This window comes from Thalassophryne amazonica, chromosome 6 (assembly GCF_902500255.1).
Source record: "Thalassophryne amazonica chromosome 6, fThaAma1.1, whole genome shotgun sequence".
Taxonomy (NCBI): Eukaryota; Metazoa; Chordata; class Actinopteri; order Batrachoidiformes; family Batrachoididae; genus Thalassophryne; species Thalassophryne amazonica.
In genome coordinates, this window is record NC_047108.1 from 2,906,631 (window position 1) to 2,930,537 (window position 23,907).

The window sequence follows — 23,907 nt, forward strand, 5'->3', positions numbered from 1 at the left end:
CATAACTGATGTAAATACGAGGGCTGTCAATAAAGTAACGGTCCTTTTTATTTTTTTCAAAAACTATATGGTTTTCATTCATATGTTTTTACGTCAGACATGCTTGAACCCTCGTGCGCATGCGTGAGTTTTTCCACGCCTGTCAGTGACGTCATTCGCCTGTGAGCACTCCTTGTGGGAGGAGTCGTCCAGCCCCTCGTCGGAATTCCTTTGTCTGAGAAGTTGCTGAGAGACTGGCGCTTTGTTTGATCAAAATTTTTTCTAAACCTGTGAGACACATCGAAGTGGACACGGTTCGAAAAATTAAGCTGGTTTTCAGTGAAAAGTTTAACGGCTGATGAGAGATTTTGAGGTGATTCTGTCGCTTTAAGGACTTCCCACGGTGCGAGACGTCGCTCAGCGCTCTCAGCCGCCGTCGTCAGCCTGTTTCAAGCTGAAAACCTCCACATTTCAGGTTCTATTGATCCAGGACGTCGTGAGAGAACAGAGAAGTTTCAGAAGAAGTCGGTTTCAGCATTTTATCCGGATATTCCACTGTTAAAGGAGATTTTTTTAATGAAAGACGTGCGGACGGGTCCGCGCGTCGGGACGCAGCCGCTGCGACGCTCCGCCACAGGAAAAACACCTCTGTTGAAAGCCTTAAGGACAAGTTGGAACATGTCCTGCCTGTTAAACAATTTCTCATATACTCACTCCACTGAAAGCCATCAGAAGCCGCCTGGATTTTACAAATGGTTATCAACACGGAGGTGTTTTTCCTGTGCCGCTGCACCGCGTCGGCTGCGTCCCGACGCGCGGACCCGTCCGCACGTCTTTCATTAAAAAAATCTCCTTTAACAGTGGAATATCCGGATAAAATGCTGAAACCGACTTCTTCTGAAACTTCTCTGTTCTCTCACGACGTCCTGGATCAATAGAACCTGAAATGTGGAGGTTTTCAGCTTGAAACAGGCTGATGACGCCGCCTGAGAGCGCTGAGCGACGTCTCGCTCCGTGGGAAGTCCTTAAAGCGACAGAATCACCTCAAAATCTCTCATCAGCCGTTAAAATTTTCACTGAAAACCAGCTTAATTTTTTGAACCATGTCCACTTCGATGTGTCTCACAGGTTTAGAAAAATTTTGATCAAACAACGCGCCAGTCTCTCAGCAACTTCTCAGACAAAGGAATTCCGACGAGGGGCTGGACGACTCCTCCCACAAGGAGTGCTCACAGGCGAATGACGTCACCGACAGGCATGGAAAAACTCACGCATGCGCACGAGGGTTCAAGCATGTCTGACGTAAAAACATATGAATGAAATCCATATAGTTTTTGAAAAAAATAAAAAGGACCCTTACTTTATTGACAGCCCTCGTAAAGTCCAAGACATATTCAGTGACATGGAAATGTTCATGTATCCATCCCCTGACTTGTCTGAAGAAAACTGGCAACAAAACTGATTATTTATAGGAATTATAGTATAGGGGCTGATTACCTATGCAACTAGTCATCTTGGCGTTTATATTCTTAATTAATTTATATCAAATTACAGAGATTTGCGTTTGAGTTTAAGGAAGATAATTTTAGAAATTTTTATACTGAGAAGCCTAATTTACTATATGTATTTGAAAATGGCATAAATAATTAAAAATGTGTGAAATACCAAGGGGCTGAATAGTTTTTCAAGGCACTGTAACTGACTAAATGACAGAAAAGATGGAGAACAAATCCTTCACAAAGAGAAAAACACTTTGGAATGTCCTTGATGAAGTCACCTGGATGTTCTGAATGCTCAGCTGCAACACTTCGTTGGTGGCAGTCTGCGTAACGTGCACATCAATGCCAGACAGTGTGATGAACACAAGCTCCTCAGGCATCTTATTGACAAGAGACACACCCAGTCCTCCTTCCAGGTTCACCAAAACCTGGGAATCAAAGGACAAACAATTTCCTCCAGCATTACCAACAGGTCAAAATGTCTAAATTTGCACACCATATGATTCCAGTTGTATGATTCACATTATCAGCTTATTTAACCAGGAATCCCACATCATCACCCCACAGGAGAAAATTCACAAAGACCTAAAAAATAGCGCACAGCTCTGATATCCAAGATCGCTACATATTTTGACCTTAGTGACCATAGACCCTTAAAGCCATCACAAGCAGAATCTACAGGACCTGAATTCCAGCTGCCTTAGTCAAAAATTCATTAAAAGTAAATCCTAAATATTTATAAACACTTAACGCATTCCAATGCTTTAGTCCCAACAGCCAATTTTGTATAATTCTGGGTATATGCGTTTTCCCTGAAATTAATAATCTGTGGTTTAATGTGATTTACTGATAACCTACATGTATAACACCAAGTCTTTAATAATAAATCCCTTCAGCTGCTCCCTTGTTTTGAAATACCAGGTCAGCCTAACTTTTAAAATACTACAATAGAATTTATAAACTACTTCCCCTGTAGTTAAGAAACATTTTTGGATCATTGTAGATGACTTCAGAATCAGGATCAGAATCAGAATAGCTTTTATTCACCAAATATCCACAAGAATACAAGGAATCTGACTTTGGTTTGAGCTGCACTCTCTCCGTAAGAGCACTGAATAATTCACAGCAATAAAAGTGTGCAAATGAAATGTGCAAGTAAAATAAAAGGTGCAATAAGAAACAAAATATGTGAAACAGACAGATTGTTAGTTAAGTTGTACATGAAGTATATGAATTTGAGTTTTTTGGCAGGTTAAAGTGTTCATCAGTGTGATGGCCTGTGGAAAGAAACTGTTCCTGTGTCTGGTTGTTTTGACGTGCAGAGCTCTGTAATGTCGAGCAGAGGGGAGGAGTTTAAACAGTGTGTGTCCAGGGTGTGAGAGGTCTGCAGAGATGTTACCAGCTTGCTTCTGTCAGGTTTCAGCCCCAGTGTGGTGTCAGTTCTCTTATTTTCCCTTCCCACAGTTCAATATTCTAGTCATTAACTTTGCTCTGAGTTCATCATTTTTTCTGTTCAGTATTCTGTAGTCTCTGGTTTGGTTTTCTGTTTATTTTGTATTTTCCGTTTTTCATACTTTAGTCATGTGGTTTATTTAGTCATGGTTTCTGTCCAGTTAATGTTGGGGTATTGCTTTTGTTTCTAGTTTCATTTTCTGCTTCTTATAATGTAGTCTTTAGTTGTTTCATTTCTTTGCTGTTCTGCAAATTATATGTTTGTCTCGGGTTTTGTTTTCTGTTATGCTGATTCACACCTGTTTGTTCCACAAAATTGACGAACTCACTGACTGAATACCACACTACTATTATTGTGAACACCCCCTTTTCTACTTTTTTTTTTTTACTAATAGCCCAATTTCATAGCCTTAAGAGTGTGCATATCATGAATGTTTGGTCTTGTTGGATTTGTGAGAATCTACTGAATCTACTGGTACCTTGTTTCCCATGTAACAATAAGAAATATACTCAAAACCTGGATTAATCTTTTTAGTCACATAGCACTACTATTATTCTGAACACTACTGTACATACAGTTATGTTCAAAATCATAATGTGTTTAAAAAAGTGAGCAAAGTTCAAAATCCTTAAAAGCGCTTTTATTTCCATGAATGGTAAACGGTAAATGGACTGCATTAATATAGCGCCTTTCCAAAGCACTTTATATACTAATGCCTCACATTCACCCCATTCATATTGTGCTGCCACACAAGATACTCACTACACACTGGGAGCAACTAGGGGATTAAGGACCTTGCCCAAGGGCCCTTAGTGATTTTCTGGTCAGGCTGGCATTTAAACCGAAGATCCTCTAGTCTCAAGACCAATGCTTAACCACTAGACCATCACCTCCCTTAAGTGATTTTTTTTCATTGCATTGGGAACAGTGCACATTGTATTTCAAATCAAAACATGAAGAAAAATGTATCAAATTTCATATTACTATACAGAAAGCAAAGAAAAAGGAATATTAGGCTGTTCAAAAAAATAGCAGCATCTGCTTTTTTCTTTACAAACTCAAACATTTACTGTATAAATCAAAAAATGCTTTGAGATTTAGCTTTCCTTTAAATCACTGAACTAATATTTAGCTGTCTAATAACTGTTTCTGAGAACTGCTTCACATCTGTGTTGCGTGGAGTCAACCAACTTCTGGCACCTGTGAACAGGCATTCCAGTCCAGGATGATTGGACTACATTCCACAATTTCTCTGCATTTCTTGGTTTTGCCTCAGAAACAGCATTTTTGATGTCACACCACAAGTTTTTAATTGAATTAAGGTCCGGGGTTTGGGCTGGCCACTCCATAAAATTAATCATGTTGGTCTTGAATCAAGATGCTGCTCACTTGCTGGTGTGTTTGAGGTCATTGTCTTGCTGAAGCATCCATTTCTAGGACATGCACCAAGCTTGTGGCATCATATTCAAGAAGACTTGAAGCTGTAATTGCTGGCAAAGGTGCATCAACAAAGTATTAAGTAAAGAGTGTGAATACTTGAATACATGTGATTTCTTAGTTTTTTTTTTATTTTTAATAAATTTTCAAAAACTTAAAAAAAATGTTGTCATTATGGGGTGTTGTGACTAGAATGTTGAGGGAAAAAATGAATTTACACCATTTTGGAATAAGGCTGTGACATAATAAAATGTGGAAAAGTGAAGCGCTGTGAATACTTTCTGGATGCACCGTATCGGCACATTGTGATGTTATGAAAACATCAATGGTAAGTGAAAGATTTTGTCCTCTATCGGTCGTTGGCATTTTTTTCCCTGAGGGTATAGGCTACTCCCCCTCGAACTGCCACCTTATTGTGGTGGGGGAGTTTGTGTACCCGGATGATCCTAGGAGCTATGTTGTCGGGGCCTTCATGTCCCTGGTAGGGTCTCCCATGGCAAATAGGTCCTGGGGACAGGTCAGTCTAAGGCAGTTCAGAAGCTCCCAAGACCAGTATGAAATCAAGGACCGAGACGTCATCTGGTACAGCGGAGCTGGGGCCCCACCCTGGAGCCAGGCCTGAGGTTGGGGCTCGCATGTGAGCGCCTGGTGGTCGGACCTTAACCCAGGGGGCCCAGCCTGAAAGAGCGACGTGGGCCCGCCCTCCTGTGGGTTCACCACCTGTAGAGGTGTCCATGGGGGTCAGGTGCATAGAGGACTGGGTGGCGGTTGAGGGCGGGTGGCCTGGTGGCCCGGTCTACACTCACAGCCTCTGGCTGTCGGGATGTGGAATGTCACCTCGCTGGGGGGGAAGGAGCCTGAGCTTGTGAGGGAGGTTGAGAGGTACTGACTAGAGATAGTCGGGCTCAGGTCCACACATAGCTTGGGCTCTGGCACCCAAATCCTGGAGAGCGGCTGGGCGCTCCACTTTTCTGGCGTTGCCCATGGGGAGAGGCAGCGGGTGGGGGTAGCATTGCTCATTGCCCCAAAGCTCAGTCGCCATGTGCTGGAGTTCACCCCGGGGAACGAGAGGGTCACATCCCTATGCCTTCAGGTCATGAACAGGTCTCTCACTGTTGTCTCGGCCTATGGGCCGAGCGGCAGTGCAGAGTACCCAACCTTCTTGGAGTCCCTGGGAGGGGTACTAGATAGTGCTTCAACTGGGGACTCCATTGTTCTCCTGGGGGACTTCAACGCCCACATGGGCGACGACAGTGAGACCTGGAGAGGGGTGATCGGGAAGCATGGCCTTCCCAATCTGAACCCTAGTGGTGTTCAGTTGTTGGACTTCTGTGCTAGCCACAGTTTGTCCATCACGAACACCATGTTCGAGCACAAGGGTGTCCATAAGTGCACGTGGCACCAGGACACCCTGAGCCGGAGGTCGATTATTGACTTTGTAGTCGTATTATCTGAGCTTCGGCCATGTGCCTCGGACACTCGGGTGAAGAGAGGGGCTGAGCTGTTGACCGATCACCACCTGGTGGTGAGTTGGATCCGCTGGGAGGGGAGGAAGCCAGTCAGACCTGACAGGCCCAAACGTATCGTGAGGGTATGCTGGGAACGACTGGCGGAACCCTCTGTCAGCGAGGCCTTCAACTACCACCTCCAGGAGAGTTTCTCCCAGATCCTGGGGGAGGTTGGAGACATGGAGTCCGAGTGGACCATGTTCTCCACCTCCATTGTCGATGTGGCTGCTCGTAGCTTTGGTCACAGGGTCTCTGGTGCCTGTCGCGGCGGCAATCCCCGAACCCGGTGGTGGATGCCAGAAGTAAGAGATGCCGTCAAGCTGAAGAAGGAGTCCTACTTGTCTTTATTGGCAGGTGAGACTCTGGAGGCAGCTGACAGGTACCGGCTGGCCAAGCATGCTGCAGCCTATGCGGTCGCAGAAGCAAAAACTCAGGTCTGGGAGGAGTTCGGGGAGGCCATGGAGGAGGACTATAGGTCAGCCTTGAAGAAATTCTGGCAAACTGTCCGACACCTCCGGAGGCGGAAGCAGCTCTCCACCAACACTGTCTACAGTGCGGGTGGGGAGCTGCTGACCCTGACTGGGGATGTTGTCGTGCGGTGGAAGAAATATTTTGAGGATCTCCTCAATCCCATTGTCACATCTTCTGAAGAGGAAGCAGAGACTGGGGACACAGCGGTGGACTCATCCATCACCCAGGCCGAAGTCACAGAGGTGGTCAGAAAGTTCCTTGGTGGCAACTCCCGGGGTGGATGAAATTCATCCGGAGTACCTTAAGTCTCTGGATGTTGTGGGACTGTCTTGGTTGACACATCTCTGCAACATCACGTGGCGATCGGGGACAGTGCCTCTGGATTGGCAGACCGGGGTGGTGGTCCCTCTGTTTAAGAAGGGGGACCGGAGGGCGTGTTCCAACTACAGGGGGATCACACTCCTCAGGCTCCCCAGTAAGGTCTATTCCAGATTACTGGAGAGGAGAATTCAACCGATAGTCGAAACTCGGATTCAGGAGGGTGTGCTCCAGGAGTACGGGGTCTGAGGTCCTTTGTTAAGGGCTATCCGGTCCCTGTGTGACCGCAGCAGGAGCTTGGTTCACACTGCCGGTAGTAAGTCAAGCCTGTTTCCAGTGCAGGTTGGCCTCCGCCAGGGCTGCCCTTTGTCACCGGTTCTGTTCATTACCTTTATGGACAGAATTTCTCTGCACAGTCAGGGTGTAGAGGGGGTCCGGTTTGGGAACCACAGATTCTCGTCTCTGTTGTTTGCGGATGATGTGGTTCTGTTGGCTTCATCAAATCAGGACCTTCAGCATGCACTGGAGCGGTTTGCAGCCGAGCGTGAAGCATCCGGGATGAAGATCAGCACCTCCAAATCTGAGGCCATGGTTCTCGATCGGAAAAAGGTGCTTTGCCCTCTTCAGGTCGGTGGAGTGTCCTTGCCTCAAGGGGAGGAGTTTAAGTATCTCGGGGTCTTGTTCACGAGTGAGGGACAGATGAAGCGTGAACTCGACAGATGGATCGGTGCAGCATCTGCAGTGATGTGGTCACTGTATCGGACCGTTGTGGTGAAGAGAGAGCTGAGCAGGGGGGCAAAGCTCTTGATTTACCGATCGATCTACGTTCCGACCTTCACCTATGGTCATGAGATTTGGCTCATGACCGAAAGAACAAAATCGCGAGTACAAGCGGCCGAGATGAGTTTCCTCCGCAGGGTGGCTAGGCACTCCCTTAGAAAAAGGGTGAGGAGCTTGGTCACTCGGGAGGAGCTCGGAGTTGAGCCGCTGCTCCTCCACATCAAAAGGAGCCAGCTGAGGTGGCTCAGGCATCTTTTTCGGATGCCCCCTGGACGCCTCGCTGGAGAGGTGTTCCGGGCACGTACTATTGGGAGGAGGCCCCAGGGAAGACCCAGGACACGCTGGAGGAACTATGTCTCGCAGCTGGCTTGAGAATGCCTCTGGGTTCCCCCGGAGGAGCTGGGGGAGGTGTGTGTGGATCGGGAGGTCTGGGTGGCTTCGCTTGAGCTGCTGCCCCCGTGACCCGACCTCGGATGAAACCATCCATGAAGAAAATGGATGGGTTATAGGCTACATGTGTAGGACTGTGGATATTTTTATTGAACAGTAGCCCAGTTTTGTGTGTGATTTTGTTCATTCTACATGTCATCTGTGACTGTCGCAGATGGCAGCGTGGCAGAAGTGTAGCAGAGAGCCATCATGACCTCTATTTCATAGTACCCTCATAAAAATGCCAAGCTCCCCCACAGCACCTGCAGAAAAAAAAATCTGGAGCCACCACTGACACACACACACACACACACACACACACACACACACACACACACACACACACACACACACACACACACACACACACACACACACACACACACACAGTGTATTATTATTACACCACTGTGAATCCAATGTCACATGAAGGTCACACCTCGAGCTCCTGTTCGGGTTCTTTGTTCATCACGTCGTCTCCACTGCTTTCTTGTTCCGTGCTGGCTGATGTGTGGATTGTTCTTCTTTGGCTGAAATCACTTATCTAGAAAGAGAGAAAAAAAAAGTCTCTGAACTCTACCCAAGATTTACATGTGAGCAACATGAATGACACACTTTAGTAATAATAAAAACAACTCAAGTCTCAACTCATCTCATCTTCAACCGCTTATCCGGGTCATGGGGCAACACCTCCAGCGGGGGACCCCAGACTCTCCTTTCCCAGGCCACATTTACCACCACCACTTATAACTGGGCGATCCCAAGGCGTTCCCAGGTTCCCAGGTCTAATCTCTCCATCTAGTCCTGGGTCTGCTCCCAGATGGACGTGCCTGGAACACTTCCCTAGGGACATGCCCAGGGGGCATCCTTACCAGATGCCTGAACCACCTCAGCTGGCTCCTTTCAATGTGAAGGGGCAGCGGCTCTACTCCAAGCACACCAAAGATGACTTCTCACACCCTATCTCTAAAGGAAACATCAGCCACCCTCCTAAGGAAGCCCATTTCGGCTGCTTGTGCACACAATCTAGTTCTTCCAGACATGACCCAACCCTCATGACCATAGGTGAGAGTAGGAATCAAGACTGACCAGTCCATCAAGTGCTTCGCCTTTTGGCTCAGCTCCCTTTTCATCACAACAGTACGGTAGAGCGAATGCAACACCATCCTTGCTGTGCTGATTCTCCGGCCAATCTCACACTTCAGTCACCCCTCACTCGTGAACAAGACCCCAAGGTACTTGAACTCCTTCACTTGGGGCAAGACCACATTCCCTACCTGTAGTAGGCAATCCATCGGTTTCCACACTCTCTGGTCCCCCTTTTTTAAATATGGGAACCACCACCCCAGTTTGCCACTCCTCAACGCAACGCAATGTTGAAGAGACGTCTCATCCACACCCATAGCCTTCAGCATTTCTGGGCAGATCTCATCAACCCCCAGGGCCTTGCTATTGCGGAGTTGTTTGACTACCTCAGTGACTTCCACCAGGGAAATTGATGATAATCCCCCATCAGCTTCCAGCTCTGCCCCAACTATAGAGGGCACTCCGGTCTGATGGAAGAGTTCCTTAAAGTGTTCCTTCCAGCATCAGATTACATCTTCAGTTGAGGTCAACAGAGTCCCATCTTTACTGTCGACAGCTTGGATGGTTCCCCATTTTCGCCTCCTGAGGTACCTTACTGTCTGCCAGAAGCACCATGGTGCCGACCAAAAGTTGTGCTCCATGGTTACTCCAAGCTCCTCCCACACCTGCTGTTTTGCTTCCCCACAACAGAGGCTACAGCCCTTCGGGCCTGACGGTACCTTGCCACTGCCTCCGGAGTCCTCTGAGATAACATATCCCAGAATGACTTATTCTTCAGTCGGATGGCTTCCCTGACCACCACGGTGTCCGTGTGCTGCCGCCCCTTGAAGCGCCTAAGACCTTCAGGCCACAGCTTCCTGCTGCAACTTCAGCAATAGAAGGTTTCACCATTGCCCATTCTGGTTCACTGCCCCCAAACCTCCACAAGGATGCCTGAAAAGCTCCACTGCAGGTGTGAGTTGAAGATTTGTCAGACAGTGGGCTCCTCCAGAAGTTCCTAGTTCACCTGTTCTATCCGTTTGGTCTTACCAGGTCTCTCCAAAGTCCTCCCCCACCAGGTGATCCAACTCACCACCAGATGGTGATCAGCTGACAGTTCTACCCCTCTCTTCAGATACACAGATTTTATTGTCATCACAAGTGCAACAAAGTTACAAGTGCAACAAAATTATCTTCACACCCAGTCACCTCAGACAAAAATCCACAATTATTACTAGTTGAATGTAATAATGGCACATATCAGAATTAAAACAACCACACATATACATTTGATTGTTTATGTACGCTAAACTTTAAGACAGTCCGTCATCTGAATTGAGGCAATGTGAATGTGAGGTGGCCGCAGCAGTATCCCTCGCAGCAGTGTTCAGAACATCCAGCCTCAGATCAGATGATACAATCACAAAATCAATCATCGACCTTTGGCCTAGGGTACCCTGGTACCATGTACACTTAAGAGCATCCTTATGTTAAAAAATGGTGTTCATTATGGATAGTCTATGGATATCACAGAAGTCCATTAACAAACGACCATTCGGGCTTAGGTCGGAGAGGCCGTTCCTCCCAATCATGTCTCTCCAGGTTTCTCTCTCACTGCCCTTGTGTGCACTGAAGTCCTCCAGCAGAACAATGGAGTCCCCCACCGGAGCCCCATACAGGACTCCATTCAGGGACTCCAAGAAGGCCGAATACGCCAAACTGTTGTTCAGTGCATTCACACAAAGAACAGTCTGAGTTTTCCCCACCGCCAGCCGAAGACGCAGGGAGGAGACCCCCTCATCTGCCGGGGTTAAATCAAACTTAGCAGCGCTCAGCCAAGGGCTGGTGAATATTCCCAGACACGCCCGAGCCTCACACCCAGGGCAATTCCAGACAAGAATGAGGTCCAACCCCTATCAAGGACCGTGTGAGAAAGCTCACACGGTCATATTCATGTATTACATATCAGCGGTTGTAAATATTTTATAAATACCTCAGGTAACAAGCTGGCCAACCTCTGTACATGTAATTAACTAATATGAGGTCAATTATTTTACTTCAAGCATGTCTTCACACAGTTTAAAAGGAGCTGCACTTGCAAAGCCAATATTATACAGTATGATTCATCAATTAAACAAAAACATCCAATGACCTCCCTTTGAAGATGTCAGACAGGAATTGTTTTCCTTCAAACACATCTTCATAGGTCCTGCTACACAGATTAAGAGTTGCACTTAAGACTTATGGCCAGACGGACAGTCAAAGCACATCATGGTTCTTCTGCCTACAGATGGGAGATGGACCACCTGGTGTCCTGGTGCAGACAGAACAATCTGGAGCTCAACACCCTCAAGACAGTGGAGATGGTTGTTGACTTCAGAAAGAACCCAGTTCTGATGTCCCCATCACCCTGTGTGACTCCCCAGTCGCCACTGTAGTCCTTCCACTACCATGGAGATAACCATCACCCAGGACCTCAAGTAGGTACTGAACGTCAGCTCTCTCATCAAGAGAGCACAACAGAGGATGTACTTTCTGTGGCAGCTAAGGAAGTTCAACCTGCCAAAAACATTGATGGTGAACTTCTACACTGCCATCACTGAGTCCATCAGCTCCTCATCCATCACCGCCTGATACGCTGCTGCCACTACAAAGGACAGGAGCAGACTGCAGCGGTTCATCCATGCAGCAGAGAAGATGATCGACTGCAATCTGCCATCCCTACCAGACCTGTACACCTCCAGGGCCCTGAGGCAAGCAACGAAGATTGTGGTTGATCCCTCTCACCCAGGTCACAAACATTTTGTCACCCTCCCTTCTGGCAGATGGCTGAGGTCCTGATGGACCTCAGCCATGTTTCTTTATTGTTCTTATTGTTTATGCAATAACACCAGATCAAATTCCTTGTATGTGTGAACTTACTTGGCAATAAATTTAATTCTGATTCTAAAACCTGTTTTCCCAATAAATCCACCACTGATGCATGGAACAGAACCCCAGAAATTTGAGCTTCTGATTCAGATAGAAAAGTGTGATATAAAATCAAGCTCCAGTCATTTCTCAGTGGACATGCGTTCTGATGGACTCTTTAGGTCAGGAGTGTCTAACCTAAAGAGAGCTCTTTCTCTCCAAATGTGAGGCACTCCCACATATTATTTAAAGCTTTACTTTTTATTCTAACCTGGAGAACACGTGTGGGTCCATCTGGCAGCACCTGGACTGACAGCACACCAGAACCCGGTCTCATCTTCTGATTGATGAACTGCTGCTCAGGGCTGGGCTCCAGCAGCCCCGAGTCTGGTCCCAGCACCACCTCTGCTCCGTCATACAGTCCTGCAACCCCAAACTTCACCTGAGGGGCAACAGTCAGGGATTAGACTAAAACTAAGCCACACTCAAGAACATAAAAATAACTGTAAAAAAAAAAAAAAAACTGTACCAGTGGCTAAACTGTGCCTGAACAGATACTTTTTAAAAAATGACAAAACATAGGTTGACTACATTAAGGGCCCCATCACACTTAGCATGAATGAGCAGGAATCAAGCAGAATCAGCCGGAAGGGGACAAAAGTCGAAACCCAAAGTCTCAAAGTCTGGAAGGCAAACATGGGGAGAAGAGGGGAGACCAGCACTGTTGTCTGCCCTTCCTCCAAGACCTGCCATGTCTCACTACTGGATTTCAAAAGACATCCAATGTATGGACTGTATTCATGCAGGTCCCCCTGATTTCTGAATCACTGTGGAGCATGAAGGTGAGAGATCAACCTGTCCCCTCAGAGTGAACATTTTCATCCCACACATAACGGACACTCTGCACTGTGTGATTGGACATTATGTGCTCCAGAGTGGGCTGCAACACGATCAGACATTACGCACTCCACAGTGCAGCTGACCGATTAGACATTACGCGCTCCACAGTGCAGCTGACCGATCAGACATTACACGTTCCACAGTGCAGCTGACCGATTAGACATTACACGTTCCACAGTGCAGCTGACCGATCAGACATTATGTGCTCCACAGGGCAGCGATGTGATCTAATTTTGCTAGCCTCACAGAGTGGCTGACGGGTTGGATGATACGAGGTTCGCGTGCCAGCTGACCGATTGGATGCTATGCTATGACACCTCACGCAGGCGCTAGGTGTCCCACCGTCCGGCTGGATAGGTGAGTGCCATCTGCATTTCATGTGCCGTTTTGGAATGGGTGCACATGTCCGCACTTCCAGGATACCACAAACACCACCATGACATGAGCGAATGTTTCGAATGCTGTTATGACGCCGTAATAATATTTAGAACGCAGTCAGAATGCAATTCAAGTCCACCTCAACTACCGTTCCATATATTTCCACCTCGAACACACTCCGATAGTAGAGAGCATGCGCTCTACATTCGTTCTGGTTGCGCAAATGTGATCGACAAGGTGCCTTGATACTTGCATGCATTTTGGCTCTGTGCACCTCGTCATGACAATGTGACCTTTTCTTTCCCCTCTCTCTCTCCTGCACCTCATGAGGTGGAAAACGCATTTGGAATCATCTAAAAGGTAACTACTTGTAATATTTATTAGGGCTGGGCAAGTTAACACGTTATTATTGTGTTAACCCATTAATTCATTAAGGCTGACAATTTTTTTTAAATCAGACCCAGACTCAAACTCAGACTCACTTTTATTTTCACTCGACCCTTAACAGGCAGAATGAAATGCAGTTTCTCCAGGTCTTGGTGTAGTTAACTGGGAGAATTTTTTTTAGCCTAACCTATTGTATAAACTTTTGAAATATAAACTTTTGCAATGTGCAATATATGCACCCCAATATGCACGTTAATGCAGTTTTTTTTTTTTTTTGCAAGTCTGTCACTGACTGCTTCTGTGGACATGGAGAAGGGCACGGAACTTTTACTTTTTTTAAAGCATAGACGACGTAGTTGACAGAACCAAAGCCACTAAAGTTCTCCTGTAGTGTGCCTCGCACCAAGCGCTGGGGGAAAAGTTCTCCAACAGCTGGTAAAGTTCTCCTATGGCCGCTAAAGTTCTCCTTGCAGCAAACCATGCACAGAGCGTTGGGGGATAAGGGAGACCGGGGCCAGCTTCCCCCGGAAGATTTTTAAATTTATTACCCTGTGAAACACTATTACCTGCATTTTGAGCACCAAACTGTGTGAAGTAAAACCATAGTTTTGTTTTAATTAATATTTGTTACAACCTTACTATAAAGCCAAAAGAAACAAGGCTTCAGGCCAAAACACAGAATAGTGTAACTGTATGTCAGGAATATCAGAACTGCTAATTTATACCCAGCAGTTTATTCAAGAAAATCCTTATGGCTTTTTCTTACATTAAATAACTTGTAATTAAAATAGTTTTAAGCAAAAAAGATTCTTTACAAATCTTTGATGTTTGTCTGTAATAAAACCATAACTCCTCTGTTGTTGTTTCAGGTCATTTCTTGATTAACATGATAATGACCCTTGGACATTTATTTTTAGACAAAATAGCATGAAAACTAATGTGTACATTTTTAAGTCTGATAGATTCATTAATTCATATCTGCGTTTCAACCAGCAAAAAAAGACACCATAAATAAATATAAATATTTATTATAAACACAACAGGAGATGATGTAACAACAAGTGCAGTGTGTTTGTTCATTAGGATTTCTCATGATTAAAACATTAAATCACACCTTCACTGACTATGTGATTGTTTGTAATGTCGTAATCAGGACAGAGTAATTACTACAATATGAATTTCACTATTCTAGTGCTTGTGAATGTTTTAAAATTATGCACAATAGGGGCGGGGCTTCTTCTACCTGTGCAAATGTCTTTCTGACTGAACTTCATGGACATGCTTAATGATTCATTCATTTAATGTTAAAATAATAATAATAATAATAATAATGCATTTTATTTATAAAGGGCCTTACATTTGGTAAGCAAATCTCAAGGCGCTACCATAAGAATACAATAAAACACAGTAGAATGGGAAAAAAAACAATTAAGAAGCTGACTGTGGCAGTCTTAGATGGTAGGGAAGAGCATTCCACAGTTGGGGTGCAGCCGTCTGGAAGGCCCTATCTCCCATAGTGCGGAGTTTGGCCTTTGAAAGCTGGAGATGGTGACTGTCAAAAGAGCAAGGTGATGTGATGGATTGTAAGGACTGATCAGATCTTTAAGGTACACTGAAGCGCTGCCATAGACACACGGATAGGACAGGAGACAGATCTTATATTCAATCGTGAACCTAAAGCCCCTGTCACAGTGGCGTATTCGTAGAGCTGCTCATTGCGGCGTTGTGTTTCATTTAAATACACCCGAAATACGCACGTAACAGCCTTTAACAGTGTTCGTTCATACTTGCAGCTGCATGTGTTCGCGTTTTAATGTGTGCACACAGTTGCGTGTGCCATGCTGCACCAGTTTCAGTGCTATTTTCTGCTTCTGTGGAAATGCGCTCTGTTCTCTACTGCATGGTGTGGTGCGGCTCAAAAACAGAGTAATTTAACATTATTATTATTTATTTTTTTTTTTTGTCTTGGTGGATCACTTTCATTGCGTCCAGATGCTGTTGAGTCTGGCTGTGGTAAAAGCTGCCGTGAATGAAACGCTGTGACTCCTTAAACTGGGAGAGAGCACTTTTATTGATAGTGCACGCGGTCTCTCTCTCTGTGTCACAGAGAGAGAGGCCGCGCAATACTCCTTAAAATAAAAGTGGTCTCGCTCTCTCTCTCTCTCTCTCTCTCACACACACACACACACACACACACACACACACACACACACACACACACACACACACACACACACACACACAGAGAGCGAGAGAGAGAGCGAGAGAGAGAGCGAGAAAGAGAGCGAGAAAGAGAGAGAGCGAGCACTTTTATGAAACGATGCCACACAGTGAAACATTATTGAATGTTGTAAATACTGACAGAAGTAACTCATTTAGTTCTGAAATAAAACTGGGGTTTAGGTGGCCGGTAAATGAGGATAGCTGTAAAATGGAAGGGTTTTGCAAATGTGAAAGCCATACATTCAAAAGATGTCAACTTTGGCAGAGTGACAAGAGACAGGTGCAAATCTGAGCGATATATAACTGCTAGCCCTGCTCCTCGTCCAGTGGCCCTGGCCTGCTCCAGATATGTGTAGCCAGGGGGACAAGCTTCATTCAGAGCTGAATACACCTCTGCTTTGTGCCAGGTTTGTGTAAGGCACATAAAGTCAAATTTCTGATCAAATATATGATCATGGATGAATGAAGCTTTGTTTGTGAGAGACTGGCAGTTTAAGAGTGCCACCTTGATATCTGAAGACGGAGTCACTTTAACCAAAGACCGCAGCACTGTATGATTAACTCCATAATTCCCATAACGCGTGGTGCACTGCCGCTCCAGCAGGGAGCACAATGGTTTCCACCACCGTTTTTATTCCATGGAAGAACGGCGCTCGGATGGCGCGTCAGATGACGCTGATGGTATGTGCCAGTGCGAGCCGATTTCCACAGACTTGGAATTGAGCTCCCGGTCTCGGAAAAAACAAATCGCCGCCGACGAAGGATGCCCAGTTGCTTAAGTACCGGGCATAATGGAGGGAGCAGGCTCTGCAACGCTAATGCTAGCGGTCAACCATGAATGCAGCAGACACAAATGTATAATTGTGGGCACCAAAATCGCTTGCATTGCCAAAAGAAGCCTGGGTGACTTGCGTGGCATGAAATGAAGACAGAGGGAACTCATGTGGACTCCACTGTGCAAATATTGGATTATCAAATGGCAACAGGTAGCATTAGCTGGATTGCATTAGCCGCAGATCAGCGCTGTTCAATTATATCCCCACCAGTCAAGAATTATCGTGTTTTGTTCTCATGTTCATGCCTGGTTCATTGTTATATTTCATTCTGTCCTCGGCCTCTGTTTATAGTTCCCTGCTTCCCTCACGCCCCTCTGATTATGTTCTCACTCCTCGCACCTGCCATTGTGTCCCTGTCTCACACTTTGTTTCTGTCCACTTTTTTGTTTCCATTCGCTCATGCTCTTTGCACCTACTCATGCATCTTTGTATCCTACATCACTCTACTTTGTGCACTCCCTTCCTCACCATCTTGCCCGATGTATAATCTTTGTCCATCTGCCATGCCCCCTTCCTAGATTGTTCCTCACATGCACCTTGTTAACGCCTGTCTTATTTAAACACCTCCCAGCCTTGTTTTCAGTCCTGATTTTTGCCTTGACGTGTACCGTGTTTTGCTATGTTCTCCTTGACCACGCCTCTTGCCTCATCTCTTATGTCTGTGTCTGCTCATGCCATTGATCCCTGCCTGAATATGACTGCGTTTTTGCCTGACCCGAGTGTATCTCCGCTCTGCTGACTGACCACCTGTGTACCATACCAGAGCCTGGAATAAAGACCATGTTTGCTCATACACCTAAGCCAAGTCTGGGAGTCTGCTTTGCAGGTCAGCCACTATAGTAACTGGCCAACTGCCCGCCCTGACAACTACACTGTTATTTTTTATTATTTTATATGCTAACACTTTCTGTAATTGTGTATTTAACCATTGTTTAAGGTTTCTGTACTCTGGAAAAATAATTTCCTTCGGATTAAATGAAATTGATCTTTGTCTTTATTTTTACTAGCACCATGCAATGGCAAAAGTTAAAAATGTTCAACTTTAACAACTGATGCAGAGACACAAAATGGTCATTGTTTTTATCAGGTACATTACATTAATAATATCAGTTTCTTTTCTTCTACTCTTTAATTGGTGATAGGTTGTCTCAATATCCTCTAATTTGTCCAAACATGCGAACTATCCAAAAGTGTTGACACACTGCAAACGCACTGGACCAGGGTTCAGTTTCATCGGTCTGAGCCCACCAAATTTTGGTCCTTTGGTTCAGACCGTGGTACTTGGCAGCTTTCACATCTGCTATTTAGATCAAACTGAAAACTCTGAAGGTCCAAACAAAACAAGCTACATGTGAAAGCACACCTCAAACATGCAAAGCTGTGTTCCCTATCACTATGGTGATAGTGCAGTTTATCTGCCAGAGAGGGAAATTCAACAAGTTGAGACTGTGGCCTGCTTCTGTAGACGTGTCCATAAAATCATAGAGGGATATGCTATGGAAACTTAATACCCATTACTGCATTGGATGATACTGAAATTGAGGATGGCCTTTTGGCTGTTCCAGCAATATCAAAGATTTCGTGTCTGCTACCTACAACTCACGTGGAATGTCTCAAACCTAAACCTACTTCCAAGCATCTTATATATGCTACTCTAGAAGAACCCCTAATTCCAAACAGTCCAACTGTCAACCCCACAGAGGTCCTTAGTCTGGTTCTGGTTAACATAAGATCATTATCATCAAAATCATTATTGATTAATGATCTACTTATGGATCATCACTTAGATATGACTGGATTATGTGAAACCTGGCTTAAACCTACAGCTGTCCTCCCCTTAAATGAGGCCTGCCCACTGGCATACACATTTAGTCACATCCCTCATAATGCGAAGCAAGGCGGGGGTGTTGCTCTTATTTATAAATCTAGGTTTAGCTTATTAGCTGTTGGGGGTCACAAACATAACTTGTTTGAGCATCTGATTCTCCGCTCTGCCCATGATGCTACGTATTGTCAAGGTCAGAAGAATAAAAATCAGTTGTATTACTTTGTCACTGTATATAGGCCTCCTGCCCATACTCTGAATTCTTAGATGAATTTGGTGCGTTCATCTCTAACTTGTCAACTAGTGCAGATAACATTCTGATTATTGGTGACTTTAACATTCATATAAATAAGCTTTCTGATCCCCTCTGCAAGTCATTTATGGAAAGGACTTCAGCAATGCATTCGGGATTCAACGCAAATTAGTGGAAATACCCTGGATTTGATTCTTGTATGTGGTACTGCTGTCATGAATACTGACATCATGCCTCTTGCATCGGTAGTCTCTGATCACTCACTTATTAGGGTTACAGTTTCGCTGCTGTGTTTAATGGAACAACAACCTTATTTATTACTGCGGCTACGCATCAACTCCTCAACTACGACTGAACTCGAAGCAAGACTGCCTGATATCGTAGCTTCACGTTTGGCAAATGCCCAATCAGTGGACAGTCTTGTGGATAGTTTAAACTCAGCACTCAAAACTACAGTCAACATGAGTGCGCCACCTTTGATAAAACCATGCCACCCCAAAACACAGTCATGTTTGTTCAGTGATTACTTGCGTGACCTCAAGCACAAGGCTAGAGGTCAAGAACGGAAATGGCATAGTTCAAAATTAGAAGTATTCCACCTTGCGTGACGTGATGCTATCTTAGACTATAAGCATGCATTACTGGCTACAAAGCGGACCTACTACTCTGATTTGATCAACAAAAACAAGCATAACTCAAAGTTCTTGTTCGATACGTTGGCAACACTTATTCATTGACAACCACCTGTAGTTCGCGCTCCTTTTACAGCACAAGATTTCCTGGATTACTTAAGAAAATAGAAGACATTAGGTTAAACATATCACAGCATTCTTTAACCCCGCCACTAAACCCTGCTAATGAGGTGGGTGGCATTACTGAGGTATTACCTAGATTTACAGAATTTGACAGTATCTCATTAGGTGTGCTGATGAAACGTGTAACGTCTACAAAAAGCACAACCTGCTTCTTTGATCCCATACCAACAAAACTGTTTAAGGACCTGTGGCCCACTATTGGGCCAACTGAGCTGGAAATGATTAATCTCTCATTAACTTGACGATCTGTTCCTAAATGTTTCAAATCTGCAGTGATTAAACCATTACTTAAGAAATCTAATCTTGACCCTAGTGTATTGAAAAACTATAGGCTGTTATCAAATTTATCATTTTGCTCTAAAATTTTGGAAAAAGTTGTTTCACGGCAGGTCGTGGACCACCTTACTTATAATAATCTTTTTGAGCCACTGCAGTCTGCTTTTCAAAAATATCATTCCACAGAAACCTCTCAAAGTGATGAATGATCTTCTGCTTGCAATGGATTCGGACACCACTATGGTTCTGCTGCTGTTAGATCTCAGTGCTGCATTTGATACCGTGGATCATCATATTCTACTTGACAGGCTGGAAAATCATTTTGGGATTACTGGGAGTGCCGTTGCATGGTTGACGTCCTACCTGACCAGTCATTCTCACTGTGTTTTGTACAGTAACACTATCATCTAACCTTAGTGACATGAAATTTGGGGTTCCACAGGGGTCTGTCTTAGACCCCCTGCTTTTCTCCCTTTATATAACACATCTTTGGCACATATTGCGGCGTTTTGGGATTACCTTTCACTGCTATGCTGATGATACTGAGTTATACATGCCGATAACTGCTGGTAATCTCATCCACATAACATCTTTACAAGACTGCCTTGCATCAGTGAGAAGGTGGATGTTTAGCAACTTCCTACTTTTAAACTCTCATAAGACTGAAATGATGGTTCTTGGTCCAGTGAGACATCAGCATCAATTTGACCAGTTAACACTAAGCCTAGGCTCGTGTCATACATCACACTGACAAACTGAGGAACCTTGGGGTAATTTTTGATCCTGCGTTGTCCTTTGACCTCCATACTAGAAATATTACAAGGACTGCTTTCTTCCACCTGTGAAATATAGCGAAGATTCATCCCATCCTGTCTATGGCTGATGCTGAGACCCTGATTCATGTGTTTGTCTGTTCTAGATTGGACTTCTGCAATGTTGTATTTTCTGGTTTACCGCAGTCCAGCATTAGGGCTCTCCAACTGGTTCAAAATGCTGCTGCCAGACTTTTGACAAGAAGCAGAAAGTCTGACCACATTATAACCATTTTGGCATCTCTTCACTGCCTTCCTGTCCCAGTGAGATCAGATTTTAAGGTTCTGCTACTAGCTTATTAAACTGTTCACGGACTGGCACCTCCCTACCTAGCTGACGTAATTAAACCTTACGTACCGGCCCCGGCTTTGCGTTCTCAAGGTGAATAAAAAGTCTGCGGGTCACAGAGCTTTCTATTATCGTGCCCCTGTTCTGTCGAATGATCTCCCTGCAAAAGGGAGTGTGCCGCAGCCTCAACTTTATCTAAATTCTGGGTCTTGTAGTGAAGCTTAGGGCTAGTGGCAGGAAAGCACCTTAGTATTTCTTTGTTTATCTTGTTGCTTAATGCTGACAAATTATGCTGTATCTGTTGGCTTTCTGATGCCTGATTCTGTTTTTTTTTGTTTTCTCTCTGTTTGAGGTGCGGCTCCATCCAGAGATGGGTGTGGTGTCTGTTCCTGAAACCCTCCTCTCCTGTGCACCGGCAATATTTCCTGTATATTCGTTTTTTGAATTGTTTTGTAATTTGTGTCTGTAGCATGGCCCAAGCAGAGGGTCAGCCCTTTGAGTCTGGTCTGCTTGATATTCCTTCCTCAGAGGGAGTTTTTTTCTTACTACTGTCACCTGTGTGCTTGTTCTGGCAGTTGGTAAGGTTAGACCTTACTTGTGTGAAGCGCCTTGAGGCAACTTTGTGATTTGGTGATAAATAAATGAAAATAAATTGAAATTGAATTGAAAATTGTGTGTCAGCTTTGACATCATGGCCCTTTTCCATATTTCTCTGTGCGTGATCCAGCACACAGCTGTCTGGAGTGTTGAGGACTCCACTGGACAAAGACACGTCCACGTTTCAATGGTTATTTTAGAAAATGGATGGATGGATGGATGTTACTCTTACCATAAGTGACTTAAGTTTCATGTTGGTACCATGAGTGAAATGTTTAGTGGTTTTAATGTCTTCAGCCACAGTCTTTGTTTGTCAAATTCAAAAGCACCTGCTTACAGCAGCTGTGTATGTGTACGACTTTGATCAGGGACAAACAGAGCCCGGCTGTCATTTGCTGTTTGGTGTGCTTATGTAATTTGGATCAAATGAAGAAAGGGCCAAAACAGAACACCAATAGGACTAATAGTTTTGGAGAAGCTACAAATATTAACTAAAGTTGCAAATTACATTTTGGACTCATGCCTTTGCAACAGTTTTTAACATATTTACATATGTTAAAAAGCATGACATAAGAAAGTGAAACCACTTATTGTCGTTGTGGTCCATTTAAAAATCAAATGACAAAAGAGAAGTAATAATAATAATAATCATAATAGTGTGTATATTGTTGTGTGGCTGGGGTGCCTGGCTGGCTTTTGTTTCTGTTTTCTGTCTTTCCTTCCAGGTGACATGCGTTCAGGACTGAGTGGCTGATGTGTGGCTGAGTTGCTTAATGCTTAATTTATTACCACCCTTGAAAAATGTCAGCTACCTATTTTATGAACACGACCCAATCTAGAGCCCATGGATCCCCACGGGCAACACGCCAGTTTGAGGTTTAATTAGCCAATGAATCTGAAGATATTGTGAAATTTTCTCCAACTCCAACAATTTCATGTTCCCACAAGTGTTCAGTTAAACAAAAATATCTACTTTATTTCAGCATTAAAAAATAAAAGCTCAAAGATTAAAGTTTTTATTCATTATTTTACATTTTCAGAAGTAGGCTACCAGAGGTTCGTTTCCCTGATCAGACAGGAAAATCACAGGTACTTGAGATCCTGAAGCCCTCAAAAAGCTCTTGCTGTGCAGCTGACGACAGCAGACTGACACAGGTGTGAGTGCACTGATGAACAGGTAAATGTGAGGCATCACTACAAAGTGCTGAGTGTCTCCATCAGGTGGAAAGGTTTGACAGAAAATGTGCCCTGACACTTGCATGACTTTGATTCGCACACTTGCATGCACTGTACTGTGCAGGAGAGGAAACTCATCACAAACCGTTGTAAACTGTGCGCGGCTTTGTGCAAGTGCAAATGTTCAAAATCTTCATCACACTTTAGTTACGTGAACTTCACATGAACATTGCACAATTAAAGTATATTGCGTGTGAGTGCAAGTGTCTGCGTCAGCGCACCACATCACAGCACAGCTCATCTGAACAATTAAGACAATTAAGGCGTTTTCAACAGTCAACTTGGAGAGAAAATGATTCATCTGCTATGAAATAATTATTTTATATGTGCAGTGTCCAGCACACAACCCGGGGCATCCAGTGGAACAAAGCGCAGTGTCCAGCTGCGAACACAGCGGGTGAAGATCTTCATGATGAAGTACGCGGATCAAAGTCGTGTATTTGTCAGGCCACTTAAAGATCATCCATTTGACACCAAATCATACCACCAGATAAACAAAATACCGAATTCAAACCTTTATGGTGAGAGCTGGACTACATGGAGCCAACCTACCAGACACAAAGACTCCAAATATATATGTGGAGAAAGATGAAGAAAAATAAATACACACTGACCTGTACTACGAGCCGGGGAAGGCCGCAGGTCAGCCTGCCTGAGGAAAAGTACCATGTCTGGGTGGTACTACGCCGCGGGTCTGGCCTCTTCAGCATTAGCGGTTCAAAACTAGGAGGGACAGGCAAGACTTAGAAACAGGTTCCTCCAAATCACCTTTAGATGAGTTTGTATTATCATGAAAGGAAGAAGAGTGAACATGAACCAAACAAAACCACCAGATTTAAAATCTACCAGGAAGTGAAGGAGAAGCAGCAGTTTGGCTGAACTTTCACCACAAACAGTCTGTATGTTCCACGAGGAAGAAATGTGAAGCAAACGAAAACATAGCAATTCAAATCAATCAAACCTGAAAAAGAAAAATCACTTTCTATCAACTGTGGATGGATGACGAATGACCACGTCACCATAACATTACCCAGATTAGCAATGAACTGCTACATCACACGCACACGCATACGCACACACTCACAAAACACTGTAATGCTGCTTTTGTGTTGCTGAGCGCTGTGTGTTTTTCCGCTCTATGTACCTGCTGATTTGACTTTTTCTGTGAGTACCACAGGCCTGAAGGTGCGAATGTGTCTGTCTGTCTATATGTGGCGCTGTGACACACCAG

At 44.6% G+C, this 23,907-nt stretch overlaps 1 protein-coding gene across 1 annotated transcript in view; it reads right to left on the reverse strand.

Moving 5' to 3' along the window:
- vps13d (vacuolar protein sorting 13 homolog D) overlaps positions 1-23,907 on the reverse strand; it is a 535,261-nt gene that overhangs the window by 91,250 nt on the left and 420,104 nt on the right. The window contains 4 exon segments of the mRNA XM_034171656.1: positions 1,757-1,906; positions 8,314-8,418; positions 12,121-12,291; positions 23,291-23,399. Coding sequence (XP_034027547.1) covers positions 1,757-1,906; positions 8,314-8,418; positions 12,121-12,291; positions 23,291-23,399 — 535 coding nt within the window.